Source organism: Enoplosus armatus, chromosome 8 (assembly GCF_043641665.1).
Source record: "Enoplosus armatus isolate fEnoArm2 chromosome 8, fEnoArm2.hap1, whole genome shotgun sequence".
In the NCBI taxonomy this organism is placed as follows: Eukaryota; Metazoa; Chordata; class Actinopteri; order Centrarchiformes; family Enoplosidae; genus Enoplosus; species Enoplosus armatus.
The window spans coordinates 12,674,970-12,695,676 of record NC_092187.1 but is presented as its reverse complement, the minus strand read 5'-3'; the positions used below and the strand labels follow the sequence as shown (position 1 = coordinate 12,695,676).

General features: G+C 42.0%; 2 protein-coding genes across 4 annotated transcripts; one reads left to right on the top strand and one right to left on the bottom strand.

Moving 5' to 3' along the window:
• Positions 1-2,681: 2,681 nt before the first annotated feature.
• Positions 2,682-3,767, bottom strand: neurod4 (neuronal differentiation 4). Its single transcript, XM_070910760.1, has one exon. The coding sequence runs from the start codon at positions 3,765-3,767 to the stop codon at positions 2,682-2,684; it is 1,086 nt and encodes a 361-aa protein (XP_070766861.1).
• An 8,301-nt stretch (positions 3,768-12,068) lies between these two features.
• On the top strand, positions 12,069-20,689 carry LOC139289216 (myosin light polypeptide 6). Of its 3 annotated transcripts, none has more exons than XM_070910763.1 (7): positions 14,575-14,621; positions 15,035-15,062; positions 17,806-17,949; positions 18,122-18,295; positions 18,599-18,676; positions 19,016-19,050; positions 20,113-20,689. In XM_070910763.1, exons 1-6 carry the CDS (start codon positions 14,619-14,621, stop codon positions 19,042-19,044), a joined length of 456 nt encoding a protein of 151 aa, XP_070766864.1. In that variant the 5' UTR covers positions 14,575-14,618; the 3' UTR covers positions 19,045-19,050; positions 20,113-20,689. The 3 variants fall into 3 exon arrangements, with proteins under 3 accessions (XP_070766863.1, XP_070766864.1, XP_070766865.1); XM_070910764.1 differs by having other exon boundaries at positions 19,016-19,063; XM_070910762.1 differs by lacking the exons at positions 14,575-14,621; positions 19,016-19,050 and adding an exon at positions 12,069-12,245.
• The last annotated feature ends 18 nt before the right edge of the window (positions 20,690-20,707 follow it).

The following is a 20,707-nucleotide window of genomic DNA, read 5'->3' as shown; positions in this document are numbered from 1 at the left end:
TCCATAACCACCCACTCATGTATTTGGACTCAGGAGGATAATCCTCATGCCCTGCCCCCCACCATTTTTTTGCCGTAACAAAACAGCAAAGACACAAAGAGGGTGTGCGCCAGCTAACTCTGCCAGTACTTTTTCTCACAGGCCAAACGTCTGCCTGTGTGTAAAGCTATGTGTCATTCCAAGCCAAGGCTGACACACAGGAGCAGAGAGGACAAACTTGTGAATGAGGAGCAAGGACCTTAGTCACCTCTTCTGCCCTCTCTTCTCTTTCCTCTTCTCCTTTTCCCCCTGACACACTAATTCCCCTTTCCCTTTCCCTCTCTCGTCCCTCTCTCTCATGCTCTCACTCTCCTCTCTCTCTATTTCTCTCTCTTTCCCCAAAATTGGCCCAGCTGTCCATCAGCCCCCCCGCAGCTCCCCCAGCTGTCTGCCCTCCCCAAACGAGAAGCCCCACAACAATACAGGTCACAGGTCAAGAGAAAGAACAGGCTGCATTCACAATGGACCAGTGGCGCCCAGTAAAACAATCATTCCCTTTTTCTCCTCCACTCTTTCTCCTCTGTTGCCAGGACTGGAAAAGACAAACCTTTGGAGAGGTAGCTGAAGAGGGGGGAAGTCCTCTTGGACAACAGCCTCCGAGGCACCTTCCCCTCCTTTCAACTGCCTAAAGGACCACAATGATAAACACACTCGAACACACCAGCTCTTGCTCTCACCTCTCCATCTTTACACCACGCCACCCCGTTCTTTGTTTATTTCAAGGGCCATCATGTCCTTCAACACGATCATTAAAGTCAAAACTGAGACTTTTGTCATTAGTTGAGTGATATGAATGTGTTAGAAAACTTTCCAGTTTGAGCTGATCTGGAGTGTATGTACTGTGTGTTGAGGTTACATTATTTGCAAAATAAAGATAAATAATAAAGATATCAGATCAATTCATTTATAACATCCATATCCATATGCTGTGTCTCTGGACAGAAATCTGGTGCTTTTCTCTCTTTGAGTTAATGTGCATGAACACTTTGAAAATGAGCTCTTGCCCCACAGTGTTTTGGCATGAGCTAGATGGGAAAATGGGACATGTGGGAGAGAGAGAGCGAACGACAGAGACTCTCAGAGAAAAGCCTCTGTGACACATTCACCTGTTCCCCAGAGCTGTTTTCCCATGGCCCACAACAGCCTCCTGCCTGACCTGATAGACACCCCCGGAGCAAGCCTCTGAATGACATCACACACACACAGTCACTCACACATCCTGCAACAGATCTCTATTGCCCGGCCACAAAGTACTCCTTTATTCCAGCAATTGTACATTTTCATTGGTTGTTCCCATGTTAATTTTTGAAAAATGAAACAGAGCCACTTAACATTAATTTTCTGAATCTGGGATTCTATTTTCACTTTTTTTATTGTTGTGTTTGTGTTTTTTCATATAACGATATGCCTTTATAACAAAGTACTGAGGGATATTCTCTGAAACGTGCTATAATCACAGCTATATATATGAATTCAGTAAAACATGTGACACTGAATGTATGCAAAGGCTTTCATAGGGTGAGTGTGATATGTGAACTGGCATTGATTCCCCTGTTAGAAATTATTACAATAATTGGAACTTAATTTACTTAATTTGGATTTTGTTGTGAAATTGCAGAAAATGATTAAAATGACTCTTCTGACACTCGGTGCCTTAATCAGGGTTTAGGGACTGCCAAAGCAGGAATACTTAAAATGTACCATATGGCAAGTGCAATGTGTCTGTTTTTATGGAAACCTCCCTTCATTGTTAATATTCAACTGGTATCAGCTCTACTGGGACACATGAACTTTCTGTTGAACTGAAATCCACGTTCAGGATGGGAGCATAACAGAAGAAAACACATCGCAAGTATTGTTACTATGGAAATAGCATATAATATAAGAATATTTATTCAATTAAGTGCGAAACAGCAAAATATTTACAACAGTACAGTATGACAAAAATTGTGACACCAAATGAACAAGTACCTGAAAGACCTCAAATAAATAATTTAAATACAGTACAGCTGCCAGTGACTGACAACAAACCAAGAAGACAGTGAAACAAAAACTGTGCTGAGAAAAATATAAAAAAGGACAAGACGTTATCAAAATAAATATTAAATACAGATATAAATAAATGCATTGCTTTTTCTTATGGCAAGAGGGGGCATTGGTTGTAGGCCTCAGTGCACAATTTAGGTTTAGGTTGGATTACTTTTTTGATATGCAGACATGCAGATCTTATCAAAAGTCAAAGGTTCTCGTGTTTTTGTTCAATCCCAACATTTACACAGAAACATCTGTGTAATAATAATATAGTCAAATAATCATTCTGTAACAACTGAGGGGGCAACTTCTTCAGAAATAATAATCCAAATACCAACATATAATCATGACAAAAAAAAAGAATAAATAAAATATTAAAAGTTATGGGTGCGTGTTTGTATCAGGTAGATTGAGTTGAGGTGGTGAGTCTCTCTCTGAGCATTCAGTGCTCTCCCAGAGTACTAGACAACATTAATGCACACCATCTTCTCTGTACAGTCAGTACCACAGCCATTGTTTTTACAGCAGTTTATTCAAGAGCAGCGCTTCTCCCCTGGACAGTTTCATAGCAGAGTCAATCACTGGTCCTCTCAACTGTCCGTGGTCCCATTTCAGATGGCACCCATCTGAGAGGTGATCAGGTGAGAGGGAGTGAAGGAGTCAAAGGCCACATCCAGGGGCAGCTCATAGCGTGAAGCCTGAAAAAGCGGGTGGCTCTGATGCCCCCCTGGTAGGCCGCCAGTTGTGGAAGTAGGGTAATGGTGGGACGAGAGGTAGTGGGCATGGTGGCCTGGGTGAGGTGCGTAGTTCCTCTCGGACTCATGGGGAGAAGGCTCTTGCTTCAGGGCAAAGTTGCCACTGATGCTCAGGGGGGGAGTGAGGGGCCCATCGTATGGTGGTGTGCCGCTGCTGCACTCGTTAGGGGAGGTGTTGTCATATACAGGCCCCTTGAATCCCTTCATATGGAGGAGGTGGGAAGCCTCCAGGGAGCCATAGGGGGGGCTGGGAAGGCCTGGAGACGGGTAGCTGAGGGGATGGCCAGCCTGACCCCCCACACCACCCATCCCCGGACCTCCACACTTGTCCTCCATCTTGTTGAGCATCATCGGACTGGGTCCCAGCTGCAAGCAGCCGGCCACGAGGTTGCTGGTGGGCTGAGACAGACCTTTACACAGCATTTCCATGAAGCCATGGCTCTCTGGGGACTGGCCGCTCTCAAGCACCTCCGACAGAGCCCAGATGTAGTTGCGGGCCAGCCGTAGAGTCTCAATCTTTGACAGCTTCTGTGTCTTGGAGTAGCAGGGCATCACTCGGCGCAGATTCTCCAGGGCGTCGTTCAGCCCGTGCATGCGTGAACGTTCTCTGGCGTTGGCCTTGACTCGGCGGACACGAAACCTCTCCTGTCTAGCTTTGGTCATCTTCTTCTTCTTAGGGCCTCTCCTTTTGGGAGCGTTTTCTCCATTTGGTCCAATCTCCTCCTCCTCCTCCTCCTCCTCCTCCTCTTCTTCCTCCATGTCCTCACTGCCAAGTTCTGTGCAGGAGTGGATTCGGCTCCCTGCACTCAGGCCATGGTGCCCCCTCATCTCTGGGCTTTCCTCTCCATCCTGAGAGCTGACATCCTCCTCCTCCTCCAGCCAGCCGAGGGAGCTCACCAGCTCACTCACATCCCCACTCTTTCCAAATGGTTTGGCCATCATTTTGATCTGAAGAAACACAGCACAAAAAAATCGGTCAATCAACAGATACAATCTCAAACTTCTAATATCTGCTACTCCCTATTGATTAATTGATTAGGGACAGGAACTAGAAGCAGTGACTGGCAACTCATGTGAAATACAGAATGAGTGCTCTCATTTCAGCACTGCAGTGTGGACAGCTCACTCCTCTTACTCCAGAGCTGGTGGCTCTGCCTAACAACATACCAAAGGTACTTGGAAAAGTAAAATGTCAAATGTCTTATTTTGTGATATTCTGATATCAAGGAATAGATGGCAGCTTTTAGAATGAGCCCCCCTCTCGCTGTTGTGCTGTAGTCCCCACAGAGACGCTGTCAATCTGGGACACGACGGGATTTAATCAGCATATAAAGCTCAAAGATTAAATAGGCAACATACAACTCAACACACATGTGGACAAGTCTCCCACATACTGTTAATAACGTTACAGACGACTGGATTTCTCATGGTTTCAACTAAATGTTTAAATCTTACAGAATGAATGCAAACTTTATTAGGACTTTTTTTATAAGGATTTTTTTAAGTGAAACGCAGACCTCGTACAGAGAATATGCTATTGTTTCGATAAGAACTGTCCCAATTAATTATTGTGCACTAATGCGTAAAAGTGGGACAGATTAGTGTAATTTATGAATTCAGAATTTTAGACACGTGATTGTGTCTGGACTATATGATACTGATCATGATTACAAGAGCACCGCAAAAATAAGTTTTAAATGTGCGCCTCGAAGTGCACGTGCTGAGTTTAGTATCAAAAATCTGCTTCACTAATAAGATCTATTCTGGATCTTTTTTCTTAATACTGGACTAATAATGAACACATTTGTTAACTCACCTGTTTGAATTCACAACTCGCTTTGCGCAAAATAAAAAGAAAAAACCTGGCTAATTTTAAAAAGTTCAGAGGGATTAGTCCAGAGTCGTTGTGTTTCTCTCTTCGCGCGTCCACTGGTGTCCCAAACTCTTCTGCTGCGTCAGATTGCCATGAGAGCGCGTGGAACTTTCATCTCCAAATGGCAAGACCGGGCTGATTTCTTTGCCTTTAGCCGGGTAAGCCCCTCCCTCGGGCGCCCCACCCACCATCAACTCATCCAAACGCGCGTGGCGGGCTCGTGGCCAGAAGTTTCACCCTAGCAAATGAGTGAGGGACAGAGGGAGCGCGCGCCCGGGTGCACGTGTAGACAATGCTTTACTCTGAGAGGGTGATAGTCGCAGAAAAATGCGCGCGCACTGGAAAACACTTACATCCTAAATATGTCCATCATAAATGATGCTGAGGACACCTGGTAGCTATATAAAGAACATATCTGATGTTACACCTGCATATTCTTCACCTTTACAAAAGGGTTTCAGAATACTCTGTGACCTGGTCAGAAATTTTAACTGTGTCACTGCATAAGTTTTTGTAATGGCCATCAGAAATAAGGGCCATATTTTCTTTGACCGTCTACAATAGGCTATATGTCGCAGACTCTTATGGGTCACAGATCTCCGTGCAACGCCTGTCCCGATCCTCATCATCATGTTGCGGGCAGAAATTAAATCCTGCATAATAGCCTATATGTTCCTCATAAAAGCGACATTATACATCTCCACACTTGGAAATGTGTGACTAACCAAAAATAAATCCCACTGTTCTGTTTTAATGCCATGTGTTAACTGATCTTAATCGATTGTCTATCTCTTCATTAGTAGGTTGGATTAGGAATTTTTCACTTAATTAAACACAGTGTCGGCCTGGTCGTCGCTGAGTAAAGAGACGCTCTTCCATGTGTGCGCATTTAAGTGATTTTGACAGCTTAGTGTGCAGAGAGCAGGTGTGTGCGTCGTTCACCCACTCATTCAATTGTTTTCTTCCATTTTTAGCGTCATATTCTGCCCCCAAGGGATCTCTGATTATTGAATCGATTGGCGTAATCATGAACAGACAGGTACTTTATGTACGCTTAAAGGCATGACGAGGGAAACGTGCTATATTACTGTAGGAGCTACTGGCCTATCGATGATAGATTAACCGTCTATTCAGGATCACTGTGGGCCGGTTTCCTGTTTGTAGTTCATTTTTTTCTTTATGTTTTGTTTTTATTTGTTTGTTTTTTATAATTAAAGTTGATCAACACATTAACTCTGACATAAGTCAGTCACAATAAGTCAACGCAATATGTGAAGGCCTTGAAACAACTATATGGCCTTTATTGTTTAAGCACTAATCGTATCTCAATATTGAGCATTTTCCCCACTTTTGACAACAAATGCCACGGCATAATAGTCGCCCGCCAGTCCTCGTGCGTGGCGAGCCGCAGCGCAGTGGGGGTCTATTGTCAACGCTGGCCATTGACAGCCGGGGTCTCGCGAGTCGCACGTGCCCCCGCATTGATCCCATTGTGCGCGCGATTGCGCACAGCTGTGCTCGAGACTGAACTTTGCCAACTGCACTGTGGGCTCTCCGTGTTTCTGCGCGTGCGGTATAGGCTATTTCCGCGTCTTGGAAATAAGATATGGTCACGTGGCTAATCGGCAACATCGCGTAAAAACAGGCACTTGTCCAACGATTTATTGAACAGACCCTAACAGATGGCTGGATATAGGAAGCGTTGGGGGTGGGGGCATCTGTTGCTTGGATGCTCACGCGTCACCGCTTGCCCAAGAGGATGTCTCGTGCTGAAACAGCATTTATCCACCACTAACGGCCCTAATCACTCCTGGTCAGTGCACTGGCCACAAAGGCATGTGGACAGAGAGAAAGAGGAGCCCTGTCCTTTGTGTGTGTGTGTGTGTGTGTGTGTGTGTTGCCCCATGTGCACCAGACATTGCATGTGTACAGCAACAACTCCAGACAAATGTGATGTGCCCAAAGCTCCCCAGGTACATGCACCCCTACCCCCCAAACACACATACACTACCCTGCTGTCCCATGAGTGTGAGCACGGCCTCCACCACACCTGCAGCCTGCATGGGGAATTTGAGCCTGGCAGTCTCCCACAATCCCCATCGTTTTCCCAAATGACTGACTGACTGACTAACAGATAGGGAATTGAGTCCTGCTCCCATATTTGCAGTAACATAGATAGCCAGCCTTCTGGAAGAGGTCATGGTGGACACATCTGATCTGAACCAACTTGTGATGAGTTTGCGTGATTTTAACCCGGGTACTATTGAATATTTATCAAACAAATGTACTTTTTAACAAAGTTATGCAGTCTATACCGACTTAACATGTTCCTAAAATATTTAAAGTGTGTATAGGAAAAGATGCAGAAGAACATTGTGAGTGTTTTGTTTTTAGTTTTTGTGGTTAAGATGTTCCCTTTTGGCATGAGCCTAAACAAGATTTTGTTGAAAGATTTGACCAAAGAGTACCAGTCTTATATTAGCTTTGTAAGTGCAGTTGTAAGGAACCCCCTTCCTCACAAAAAACACTGCCACAAGTGAGTTGTCTCTCGCTCTTGTCCCCTGGGACTCGGAGTGGAATAGGAGGGATTCGTGTGCTGTGCTGACAGATGGGTCCTTGTTCCTGTCTTTTTCTTCATCTCTATCTCCCTCTCCCTCCTTTGCTAAAACACAGACACACTCGCACACACCAAGACTGCACGAATACAATAGGAATTAAAGCTCTACACACATGCTCCCTGGACCGCTCCTGAAAGCTGAGCCCCTTGTAGTGATCATAAAAGATGGAGGGAGCGTGGATTTGCGAGAGGGCTTGGCGTGGCAAGGGGTGGGGGTGATGTGGCAGAGGATGGTGAGACTAGGGAAATGAAATTGTATTGTTGGCAAACTAAAATTAAAAGTTTGGTAATGTCAGCCATTTGTATTTATTTGTACACGTCTTAAAATTTTATCTGTAACGCTTGAGCAAGTTTATCCTGTGCATGTGTACTTTATCTGACTGTTTTCAAGTTATTTCCATTTTATTGCTGTGCTTTACAGTATTTGTGTGTGTGTGTGTATGTGTGTGTGTGTGTTAAGAAGTCCCAGGGCTCAGTTCTCTCTATTTGCTGCTCACTGAGGCTGAATATGGTTATATAGCAGACTTTCCTGAGGGAGAGACTGACAGGCCTACTGACTCTGCTGCACACAGGGGAACATCAGTGGTCTAATCATGGACTTTTAACCTCAGTTAACTCTCTTGGTGATAACCGACTCTTCCACCATTGGTTCCTTTTTCATTGTAAAACATATTTTGCAAGAAGACATTTTAGATAAGTCTAAACACTGAATCATTTCAAACTTGGATGTCAAACTTCAAAACTGGTGTTTCTCTTTGTGTGTAAATCAAACTTTATTAATCATGGAGATTACTGTATAAATTGAAGTTTAAAATTGTAAAAAGCTTTCAACTCACATTATATATTTGCACATGAAGACACATGATAGCTGTATAAAAAAGGCAAGTGTGTGAATTGATGCCCCACAGACAAGTGGACAATTATCTTTATCTCCCTGTGTGGGAATATAATCCCATGTTTGACTTCCCACCAGCATATACACTTTTTGGCGAATGGTTTTCCATATCCACAAAACTATGATGTCAACAACGTAGATTCTTCTGGTTCACAAAGTGAGTTTCGATAAGATCTAGTTGTATTTCATCCAGGCAATATGAGCAGATTGTTTGCAGCTTATTCCTCTTCCTTTAGGCTAATGGATTTGGAAGACATTCCAATCGGGCAGAAATGTAGCTACAGAATGGGAATCAGGCCTGAGGGCAATTCTCACTAAGTGGAGAGAGAGCCATTAAACAAAGGTGCCTGTGGTTTCATATTCAGGATACTTTACAACCTCCGTCCCAGGACATCAACAGTGTTTTTGGGTGTGCTGTTAGAGGGGGCAGAAGAGGGGGAGGAGGATCCATCTGCCATGCTGCCGGTCCTCGGGGAGACGGCGTATCCCAGGGGTGTTTTGGAGAGAGAGGGGCTGAAAGGATTACACCCAACCACTAATCAACGACGGTAATCTGTGGGCCCCCGTACAAAATCCTCTTCGATCCAAACAACAATTTAGAACAGAAGATAAAACCTCAGTGTAGAGGGACATCTAACTGATGTTGAACAACCTGACAAATCCAAGGACAAATACAGGTGATTTTTAATTGGGAGAATCAACTGTGGAGGTGTGATTGGCAAAGAGCCATTGTGTCTCTGCGATCAGGTGCGAGTGTCCCACAAGTGGCCTAGTCTGATTCCCAGTGTGACCATTATGCAAATACAGCAACTAGACAAGCCTGCAACATAAATTAGTCTAACGGATAAAAGCATTTCTCTAATCAAATCAGATTGCAAAAGGTTTTCCGTGCATTTTGGTGTATATGACCCATAGACAACAAAATATTGAAACATTTATTTAAGTTTCACATAAGCTTTTTTAATTAAACATTCGATTATTTTATTTTCCAAAGACAGGAATCAGAAATTGCTTTCATTTGTCCGTAGTCTTGAAGATGAACTTCTAACAGCTGATTCCATGCAGTCACAAGGTGAGCCCTGCAGAGCACTTTTCCCTGAGCCTCCCAAAGACTTTGTCACAGCAGGAACCTTCGCAAGGTGCAGCTGCTGAGCTGTTGTCCCGGCAGGTCTCTCCATCCGGTGAAAGAATAGCAGGGAATCAAGTTGCCACTAGTTTTATGGTCCCCTGTCAGTTATGGTTTTGATGTCTGGGGCCTGGGTGGGGTCTGGATCTGGTAGTGGTGGGTTTTAAGCTCCACAGGACTATAGAAGAAGCTGCCTAATGATGGTGCCAGTCCTCCAGGGCATAGGGAACTGGAGCATCCTGGCCTGCATCTCCTCTACCTCCTGCAGTATGCCCATTGGCTAGGCAGCCTCTAAGCTCCCTATCCCCATAGCCTCATTGTTTAGTGGGCCCGGCACTGTCAATATTAAGCCTGGCTAATGTGATCTAGAGGCAGCTGGAGCAGCCCCGATTATTACCATGACACAGCCGACTGAGGGGTGTAATATCATTAAAAATAAATCAGGTGGTTTGGAGATTTGCTGTAGCAGGGGGGACTTTGAATGACATTAGGTGGGAGAACTGCCATAATTTCATTAGTCAGTCGAGGCACCTCAGAGGATCTGTTGAAACATTTCCTTTAAGTTGGAGTAATTGAATTTGCTTTCACAACACTGCACACAAAATGAAAGAAAGGGAAAATGATGACGGTAATTTTTCCAATTAAGTGTCTAATAATTTAAAATTAATTTTCAGACATGTTAAGAACTATGCAGACACCTGGATATCACAATGGGATAATATTTCAATGTCCTAATTACGGCATATATTGTAGGTAATCTATTTGAAAGCAGACATGGAGGATATTCCTGTTGTTATTATTAGCCTCTTGTGGTGGATTATTGTTGCAAATAAAGAGGAAAACGTGAGGCACTGCTAATCTTCTTAAACTGCCTGACACTGAGCTGTCTGCTCGGCAGACTCATCAGCAATCAGCTGGCAAGTGAATAGGCTGACAGCATCTATTATCATTTCAAAAAATAAATAATAAAAAGCTATTCCATATTGTACCTTTATTTTATTCAACTTCTTCTTATTTTGATTATGGGGATGACTTCGTTGGGAGGTCTTTTTTTCCTCATTTTGCAAGTTCGATCCGCTATTAAAGCGCCAGAAGTGCCGTTGGTCTCGCAGCAAGGGTCTTGTGTCGCTATTGTTTTGACGCTCGAGTCGCATAAACGGTGATTTCAAGGCCCATTGAGCGCGCGATGGATTGTGCCCAAAATCCACTGACGAGTGGAGAGCATCGATTATTGGAGGAGCGGCTAGGGGGACGCCAGAAGTTGTAAATCTGGCCTCCAATTTGCACAGTGACGTTACATTTAACAACGAAATAGTATGTGACTCTAGATAGATAGATAGATAGATAGATAGATAGATAGATAGACAACGCATCATCATCGTTATTGTTATTACTATCAATAATATTATTAATACAAACCTGCGATTCAATGAACTTACTAAAAAAAAAAAAAAAAGTTTTATTGAGTTAAAGCGAGTTGAAGCCAGAAGCGTTACGGGGTCTTGCCTTCCTGTTGTGTAATACTGACATCTAGTGGCACTGTTTTGAACTACTGTCAGTGTCAAATGTAAAAGTACTCATTATGTATTGTAGTGTTGTATTAGTATAATTATATTGATTAATTCATGTTTTGATGCATTACTGTGTAAACAGCATTGTAATGTTGTAGCTGGTTGAGGTAGAGCTTTTTTCATACAGTTGGACTTCAATGATATGATCATAATAGTTCATATTTTTTAAGATGATCATAGCTTTTGTATTTTAAATCTTAATCTAAAGAGTAATTATACAAAATAACTATAGCTGATGAATAAATGTAGTGGATCAAAATTTACCTCTGAAATGTATTTTTGTAGAAGTATAAAACAGCATAAAATGGGAATACTACAATTGAAATTGCACTTAATACAGTTGGGTAAATGTACTTAATTACATTCCATTTGTGTATATAAACCACATATCAGAAACTTCAAACTGGGCCACTTGTAGTTCCTTGTGCACTGTTCAGGCAATATATTCTGTATGAAGCACTCACATGCAATTTTCAACCCTCAGAGAACAAAAGTCTAAATTTGGCCGTAATCATGGTGAACCGTTTCACACCTAGTGTCCTGTTCCTCTGTTTCTGAGCATGGAGCATCAGTGTCAGCAACTCTGCAGGAAACAGGAGGAAGAGAGTGTCTGGGGAGCAGAGACAAAGAGAACATGTATTTATTTTAGAACAACCTATTAATAGCTGCATGATAGTTTAATAATGAGACACTGTATTTATGACGCGTCTAACACCTCTTCACAAACATAAGATGTGTCAGTTAGGCTAAAATCTGTGCATTGAGCATGACACAGAAACCCTTCACATTGCTGCTTCACTCCCCCACACACACAGATCTCTGACCCAAATAAAAGCATGTGCTTGGAGTCATACAGCGCAGCCTGGTTCTTTCTATATCTATCACCCTCTTTATTCTACACATGAGCTTTCATCTCTACTCCACCTACGCTTTGCTTCACAAATTCACTCACATGCTGTTCCATACATCCACCTCTGCCTCATCCACCTGCCAGTCCCTGAGCATCATCAGCATCATCAACCTGCTCACCCACCCACCCCCACCACAGGATACGCACAACTGACACACTTTACTTCATAGCTTGATATCTCCTCTCAGCAGCCATAGCGGCAGCTAGTGCAGAGATCTGACACTAGGTTTTGGTTGTCCAGGACATTAGGAATGGCTCCTAAGAGAGAACCCTCCATCAAGAAGTCTCCTTCACCGGTGACCCAACCCAGGCTGGGTCCTCCGTACCCCTGCATCCCTGCGGCTCCTGCAGCTCCAAAACTGGCTCCAGAGCAGAAACCTAGGATGCTGCGTCCCTCTGATTCACCATTTGACCCCAGTACTTTGGAGGTGAGTGGAGTAGCTATAGTAAACTTTTTATGATAAAGCTAATGTGGGACATTCATAAATTAGGACAATTCTGTACAGAATTCTGTAAAATTCTGTAAAGTTCTGTAAAAACATCACATGCTGATTATTTGCAAAGTAGCTTTCTATGATTCTGATGCTAATAAGCTGCCAGCATCAATCTGGAATGAGACAGAATCAAAGAAATGGGGACACTGAAAGTGAGGCACTCAGTCCGTCAGTGGCCTCCTTAGGGAGAAAGAGGCTGTTTCCTGCCACAGCATGTGCTATTTATTCCATCGGAAAGGTCCAACAAAAGAATTGCCTTCTCCATGTGACCTACACACCTGTGATTATTACAAGAAGAAAAACAACTCAACTAAAACTCTAATTTAAAACAGAAAGTGAGGAAATAGGTTCTCACTAGATTAAAAATTCAGAGAGGTTTCACTTGCCCCATTTTTCTGGCTGCAAAAAGAACAGACCTCCCCATACTTCTGTCCTGTGACACAGATAACAGCTTGTGAGATAAGTCAGAGATAGAACCTGACCAACCAGAAGCTTTTGGTTTATTGATCATCACTGACATATTACAGATATAGCACAGCAGCCTATATCTTCGTAGTGGCAAATGTTGGCTGCTTACCTTAGACAAAATACAACATGTAAGGCAATAAGGCATTGAGCAAAGAGCAGGTTACTTAGAAACTGTGTCATTGTTTCATAGTCTGTCCAGCAGCAGATTCTGTACTGAATTATTAACAATACTCTGCATCTACTATTTTTGGAGAGTAGTATGTCACAGCTGAGTAGATGGTGGTGCAGAGCCTTTCAGAATTATGCTTTAAATTTTTAACTGTAAAATACCCTGCCTTAGATAATATATTCTTTCTTGATATGTATATGTTAAAAAGAATCAATAATGCTATTGGATTTTTGGTATGAATTATTATGGTCATCTAAATTTCCCAGAGTCCCATTTCTTCAAACCTCTGAATGACTGGAAATCTAAATTAGTTAATATATTTAATTAAATCTAAAATATCAGTAAATATAGGAATTTAGGAAACTAAGTAGGTACATTGAGCAACGAAAACATTACAAGATAAGTCCAAACTATTACAGTGTTCTCACATCAAAGGCAGGCATAGGTTAATCAGACAAAACATTTTAATGTTAAGATGTGTTGAAGGACTCAAACTCTATATCTCAAACTAGACTGATGCCCACATTAGACTTTGAACAAATATGCTTGACCTTTTTTGGTGCTTTGGCTTTGCTGCCATCCTCATGTGCTTTAAGTGTTACACTGTGTGTGCTGCATGATTTTATGGGGTGAGACTGTCCCATTTAGCCTGCGAGGATATGTGGGCCATGTTAAGACACCCGCCTCTGCTCACAGTGGGACCACAGACATGACAGGAGGCCAGAGCTCCTGCTGAGCAAAAACAGCGCTTTAGCAAGGCTGTTAAGAGATGTGGCATCAGTCCATGATCTCACAGGCCTAAAGTAATCCATCATTCCTGCACGGCCAGACACTTACATCCTTACTGCAAAGCCTAGCAAAGTCATTCACTGCAATTGCATTGCATTAACTTACCCAAATGGGGTCAAAATCACCAAAGTCAAAAGGGATAAAAATCATGTTTTAATCAAAACACATATCATAGGGTCCATTGACTCACTGGTTACCTTGTAAGGTTAAGAAAAGGCTGCTTAAATGTAATTTATCTTAAAGATCCCTTCCGAACATGTTTTAAGACATAAAATACTGTCCAGCATTTTCAATCCAGAAGCAATACATATGAAAATATGGTAATTTCAAAAGTGTAACTACTTGACACAAGATGTCTCGTACTTCACTGAGTCCATTCTCTAGTCCATTCTGGATGTGCATTGAAGGCTTCAAATTTCCCATTTACACTAGTTGTGGTATCACAAAATCATGCTTGTAAGAACATGCCTTAAATACAGAGTTAAGGTGAGCAGAAGAAGCAAAGCAAGAGACGCTTCAGAGTGATAAGGCAGACTGATCAGAATAAGTGACGTTCAGGCCTACTTACCTTTTATTAAATTCATCTCTTAAATTCAGCTTTTACCCCTAAAGTTACTTATTCCGCGTCATCTCAATCATAAAATTAATAGTTAAAGGAGTTTTAGGGCATATAATCCGTGCAGTCACATCACCAACCATACCATAGATCTATATTCCTATATATGGAGTGTGGCTGTTCGGCCTACACTGCTGCTCGGACGTCGTGCGTGCAGTACGTCATGACGCACTGCTGCTAGGTTTTCTCACCCTGCCCTTCTCGGTGAGCCGTCACACATTCTTTGGTTTGCCGACGCCGCGGACACACCTCAGCCAACACAGCCATGGTGGGTTTTTTGTTCCACTCGACTTAACTAGCTTTACCATCGTTCTTGACTAATTAACTAGCTTCTTGTTTAAAGAAATTGGTTTATTTTTTCCCCAAACATGTCAAGTTGCGTTTGAATGTCTGAATTGCCTCGCTGGTCGCTAGCGGAAGTGCAACTTTCGAGAAGCTAATGTTAGCTTGTAACGTTACGGTAGAAAAAGTTAACAATCACTCCATAAGCTAATTAATGTCACAAGTACCTGCGAGTACACCAGTCATTGCTGAATGTGCTGTAGTTAGGGAATACACGGGTAGAGTAAATCTAACTTAACTGAAAAATATCTTGAAAAGCCTTTGAAGTTAACCCAAGCTAGCTTTGCACTGCGCTGCAAAGGGAACCATTTTCATGTAGCCCAATTTCTCTTTGAACAGTCTGACTTCTCGGAAGATCAAATCGCTGGTGAGTTTTTATTTGTGTTGTGCCATATTTCCAGATCCTTGTTTTGCATGCTTTCATTCTTGCTTGGTTCAGATGACACTTTGCCCTGTATCGCCACTATCACCCTGCTCTATACCCGCCTGTCATAGTAGTCGTGGTTTAAGGCTAGGTTTTCCTTCTTAATTTCCGTACTGTTTTCATCACTTTCCACTTGCAACTGCTTGTTCTTTCCAGATTGAATTTAACCTGGATCAAATTCATGGTAAGTCAGTGAGAGGGGACCGCCTTAGCACAAACACTGATGGCTATCTCGGAGTGTTTAGGGTGTGATCTGCATGTTGGTTTTGGATCAACCAAATCTGTTTTAAATGTGAATGAAAGTCGCTTTGCACTGTTGCTTGGTACGTCAAAATCAGTCATATTTTGCATATAACGTTATAATACTTACCAGCTTTGATCGTGTGTTGCAGTGTTTTTGTACGTGGTCAATCATGCATTAGCAGTACTTTATAAAACCAAACATAGCCAAAGCTCATATCCGTTCCCATAAGTCTTGTACTGTTAGACTGCAGTCATCTCTGGTCGTGTCAGTTTGCCATAAACTCTGCTTGTTATCTTCCAAGCGGCTCATCTCAACTAGTGTGCCCTTTTTTGGTGCTAGATACAGTGGTGGATGGTTTTTGTCCTAGGGCTGGTTTGTTTAATCACCGTTGACATAATAGGCTATAGCTACTCTCACTCTCCTCCTACTTTCCTCCACTCCTCTAATACCAAATATGGTGTTGGGAAAAGTGCTCACATGCCAGAAGGGAAGAGGCACATTCCTCAGAACAGGAAAAACTCCACAACAGTGCCTGAGCTTTTTTGGGGGTATAGCTTGTTCTATAACATTAGGAACAGACTGCTGCCCGGATATTGTGTAATCCAACTACATGTCTCCCTGACTGTTAGATCTTAGCTAAGCGTTTTGTTGAGCCTAACAAGGATTCCTCATGTTAGATCAAAGCTACATTAATCAACCTTGCAATCAATGACCAGATTGAATCATTGCTGACAGTTGATAACGTCTAGGTAATTCCCCTTAAACAACAACAAAAATACTCAATACATTGTATTGTGAATGCTTTAGAGGGCTCAGATAGCTCACAGCCTTATTGACTGTTCAACAGTACTGTAAAATCTTGATGTCACAGTGGATTTGGTAGTTGGGGTGACAGATGAAGGTTTTTAAAGTTTTGGAGAGAAGTTGTTCCAAGCCACCTGCAAGACCATTCTGCCAGATAGACTCTGTTGAATCTTTTAAAACGAATAACAAAAACAGTGTGAACTACTGACTCATTAATCTTTTGTTTGCTATCATTAAGTTAATAAAAAATTATTAGAGGTGACACTGGAGTGACATGAACTTTAACTGAACAAACAAGTTGTATAACTGTCACATTGTTTAATCAAATATGTTTTGTTTGTTTGATATTTCTGCATTATTGACTGAACTTTTTCAATTATGCAAAGTTTGTGGTCTTGGTTTAAAGCCTCCTGGAAATTGAAGTAAACAGTTTATTCACTACATTTGTCTTGTTCATCAAGTGAAATTGCCAAACAATTGGTTGGTTACGATTAAGATTTGCCTGCTTTTCTACATTTTGTATAAATACCTTTTTGTTTTTCTGACCATTGGTCACACAAACTAAGCATTAAGGTTAACTTTTAGAATACGAGAGTGTCAAATATACGCCCATTACTCTAATCCAAGAATTTAAAAAGTGTTAAGTGTAATAAACGTATTGTGTCCACTTTTAGGTCACTTTAGTGAAGTACTCTGAGGACTGTTTGTAAATCTGCTGTTGATGTTCTGTAGGAAATGAGTTTACTTCTGTTTAGACATACAGCATTGAGGGTGGTCTTTGCCATGTATCTTTTTTCTTCAAGAAAATAAGATCTCTTTAAACAGTTGTGACCTGGCAACAATTTTCCTTACTTTTACCCTTGTCTTTAGAGTGTTGTGAAAAAATATTCTAACATACTATATAAATATCTGTTTGCTCTGATGCTTTATTTAAGTTATGACTACTTTACTACTATTTACCACTATATTTTAACACATTTCCCTGTAATGCTATTGCTATTTGATATCTTTTGAAACTTATTCCATAACTGTTGCATGTTCAAACTGCAGCAAGGATGTCTTGTTCTCGTTGATGTGATTGTGAAAAAGTCAGACTGACCAGGTGACTAACACAAATATACATAATTTGCTGAATTGAGGAAGTTAGAGGGGTGTTTGCAAACCAGCAGAGTACAGAGGGTTTCACCACACTCTACCATGAAAATGGAAATGGTATTGACATTTTAATTCAGGATTTGAAAGAGTGTTTGAACAAAGCTTGTCCATGCAACATGAGTTTGGGGTTGCCCATAGAAGTGTAAAGTTTATCAATAGATTTATTATCCTGGATTGACCAACTAGAGTTATCTTGCCTAGAGTGGCATTTGAAACCTACACAGGTTATTCAGTGTGGTTCTGTGAGCCTGTCTGCCCACTTAAAAATTCAGGCCTACCAGATCATTTATAAGCTTAATCACTTGTCATAATCTGTGCTTTCTCTAGTCTGCTTGTTCTCATTTTCCTCACAATCTGTTTTCATCTATTTCCAGTTCACTTCCTATCTCCATATCATTCCTCAAAACATGTCTGCGTATCTCTTCAGTTCTACAATAATTCATGTTTCTTCTCTAATTCTTCATGTGTCTGTGTATCCTGCAGAGTTTAAGGAGGCATTCCTGCTGTTCGACAGGACAGGAGATGGGAAGATCAGCTTCAGCCAGTGTGGGGACGTCATGCGGGCCCTGGGACAGAACCCTGTCAATGCTGAGGTGCTCAAGGTCCTGGGTAATCCCAAGGCTGAGGGTGAGAGGAGAAAATTAAACTTACTGGGAGTTACATGTCTTTAATGTGCATAAATCCTTAGTTTGTCAGTATGCTGAAAAACCACAAAAAAAATCTCATAATTCAAATCTTTTAGTTGCAATGTTGTACTCTGTCTTGCCTCATTTATTCTGTTTTTCTTGTCTTTTTGCAGAGATGAACACCAAGATGCTAGACTTCGAGCAGTTCCTGCCCATGTTCCAGACCATCGCTAAGAATAAAGATCAGGGCTCCATGGAGGATTTTGTGGAGGGACTGCGTGTCTTTGACAAGGAGGGCAACGGCACAGTAATGGGAGCAGAGCTTCGTCACGTCCTCACCACGTTAGGCAAGTTACATTTTTATCACCCTTGAATAGATATCTGGATACAAAGACTATTTGTTTTATTCACACCATTTGTATTTTTCCACCTCCAGCTAAATTCTTTTATCCCCGTATTGTATAGTATCAGTGCAAAATTATTTTACTGAAAACTGAATCTGGTGTGTGATTGTATTTTAAGTATTATTATCACTGTTTTTACTTTTAATTTCCTGTATTGTAAGTGTGAAATCCTTTATCACATTTAAAAGATCATAGTAATGTCACTCATGTAATATCAATAAGCGTTTTTTTATGGTCCATTTTCAGGTGAGAAAATGTCAGAGGAGGAAGTGGAAACGCTCTTGGCGGGACACGAAGATGCAAATGGATGCATCAATTATGAAGGTGAGAGCGAAATTTGGCAATGTGGTAATGACACCCCTGCTATGAATTACACTGTACGTGTGTGGTGTTGACATTTGAAGTACTGCAGTTTGAGGTTTCTGTAAATGTTGCAAATGTTTGTTTTTTTTGTAAATCCTAGTAATCTAAAGGCATTCATTGGAAGCACTTTTTAACTACTAAACTGACAGTCACTACAGTAATGCTTGATTTAGTCTTATGATGAGGTGGGTGTCTATTCATGTCACTTTCTACTGTCTGTTATGTGTTCTTTACACTTACCTAAGAGGCCATGTATAAGTGTCAACATCTGACAGTGTGTTAACTCTTCTTCCTCCACAGCATTTGTCCGCCACATCATGTCAGGCTGAGGGCCGGTACGGGCATTTGGTATGCCATGAGATGGCACCTCCAGGCTTTCCTGCGTTTTTAGTCGTTAAATAATCCACTCCCATTAGGCCACCCTAACACTAATCAGCTGTAGGTGTGCGCTTCACGTTGCCAAACAGGAACAATGTGCTGTTGCAAAGTAGATTTGACCCGTAGTTGCCTGTGGGAAAGCCTGGTGGTCCCACTCATCTTTAGTCCTGAGGCTTTGACCCATGTGTAGCCTCCTGCTGTTCTGTCTCTCTCTCCTGCAGCCCTCTGTCTTGGCCCCTGGCTGCAGCATGCCCCTCTGCATGTGTCTGGGACCCCCCCCAGTTTATAAGGGGGTATGGTGGACACACAGGGAAGTGACTGGTCTCATTCAGGGAAAGCCTGGTGGGCACTGTCAAGTTATTTGAGCTGATGGGAGCAGAGATCACAATGCAGCTCTTCTAATCTCATTTGCATGTCATTGGTGCTATTATAATAGCCTTTCTCCTCTGGTGGTGTTAGAGGTGCTGCTCTTTTCACAGACAGATATAATAGATGGTCAGTTCATTACACTGTAGTCGTGTTTTACATTTGAGTATAGCCACCAGCTTTGGGAGAGTGGACCAGTCCCTTTTTCCTACTAACCCAGAGAATTGCAATGAGTTGCTCTTGTGCTGATTGTTTTCTCCTCTGTACTGATGGAAGCCGAATTTGTAGCTGGCTCTCTGACTGGACTGTAGATCCCTTGATCTTCTCCCCTTTTCTCTGCTTCTCAACTAGAGGAAAGCATACAGCGAGGATGGCTTCTCTAACCAGCTCTTCTTGGATCATAGACAATGCCAAATGCTTTGGCTGTATAGGAGATAGAGATGATTACCTCACCTCTTTCTCTCAATACCCTCTTCAGCCCATCTTTCCTTTGATAATGCAGAATATGGGGGACCTGCCTCCAAATGCAGCATCGCTCACCAAAGCTGGATGGGGAGGGGGCCTTAGTGCCACATGCTGTAGTTGGAGTGGGTCTCTGCAAAGATCTCAAACAGGAGTCTCACATTTGTCCCTCTCTTGTCTCTCTTTTACAGAACTGGTCAGGATGGTCATGAACGGGTGAAGACGAAGAGCATCCCACTTTTTTTACCTTGTCACATGTACCCTCTTTTTGCAGTTAGCTTCTCCAGTCCTCCCCCCTCCCCCCAGCCTTTTCCATGGATTAGTTTTCCACATTTAATTTAAGAAGTGCCTTTACATTCCCTACAAAAGCCCACAAATGACCCTGGCTATTGCTGCCAGATCCATTCACATATGTGACCAACTTGTATGCATTCAGGAGTCTTTGTGCTTGCATTGTTTGCAATAACATTCCAAGATGCAGCACTTAAGATGACATAAATTGATAATAATATACTGTAACTATTGATACTAGAGTGTCAATGTTGGATGGGACATTAATATATATATATAACTGTCAGCGACCTTCTGTATCATTGGCTAAGACTTGCTTTGGCTGAGGAACATCTTCTTCCGATTCTGCAGTTAACTGGTATATTCAAAGCCATACTATCATGAGGTAGAAAGAATCATTTCAAATGGGTCCCCATGTTTTTAATTCACCCCAATTTTGTTGCTGCATTTGAATAAATGTTTTTTCCTGAAAACTTATCTTTGTTGTTTTGAACA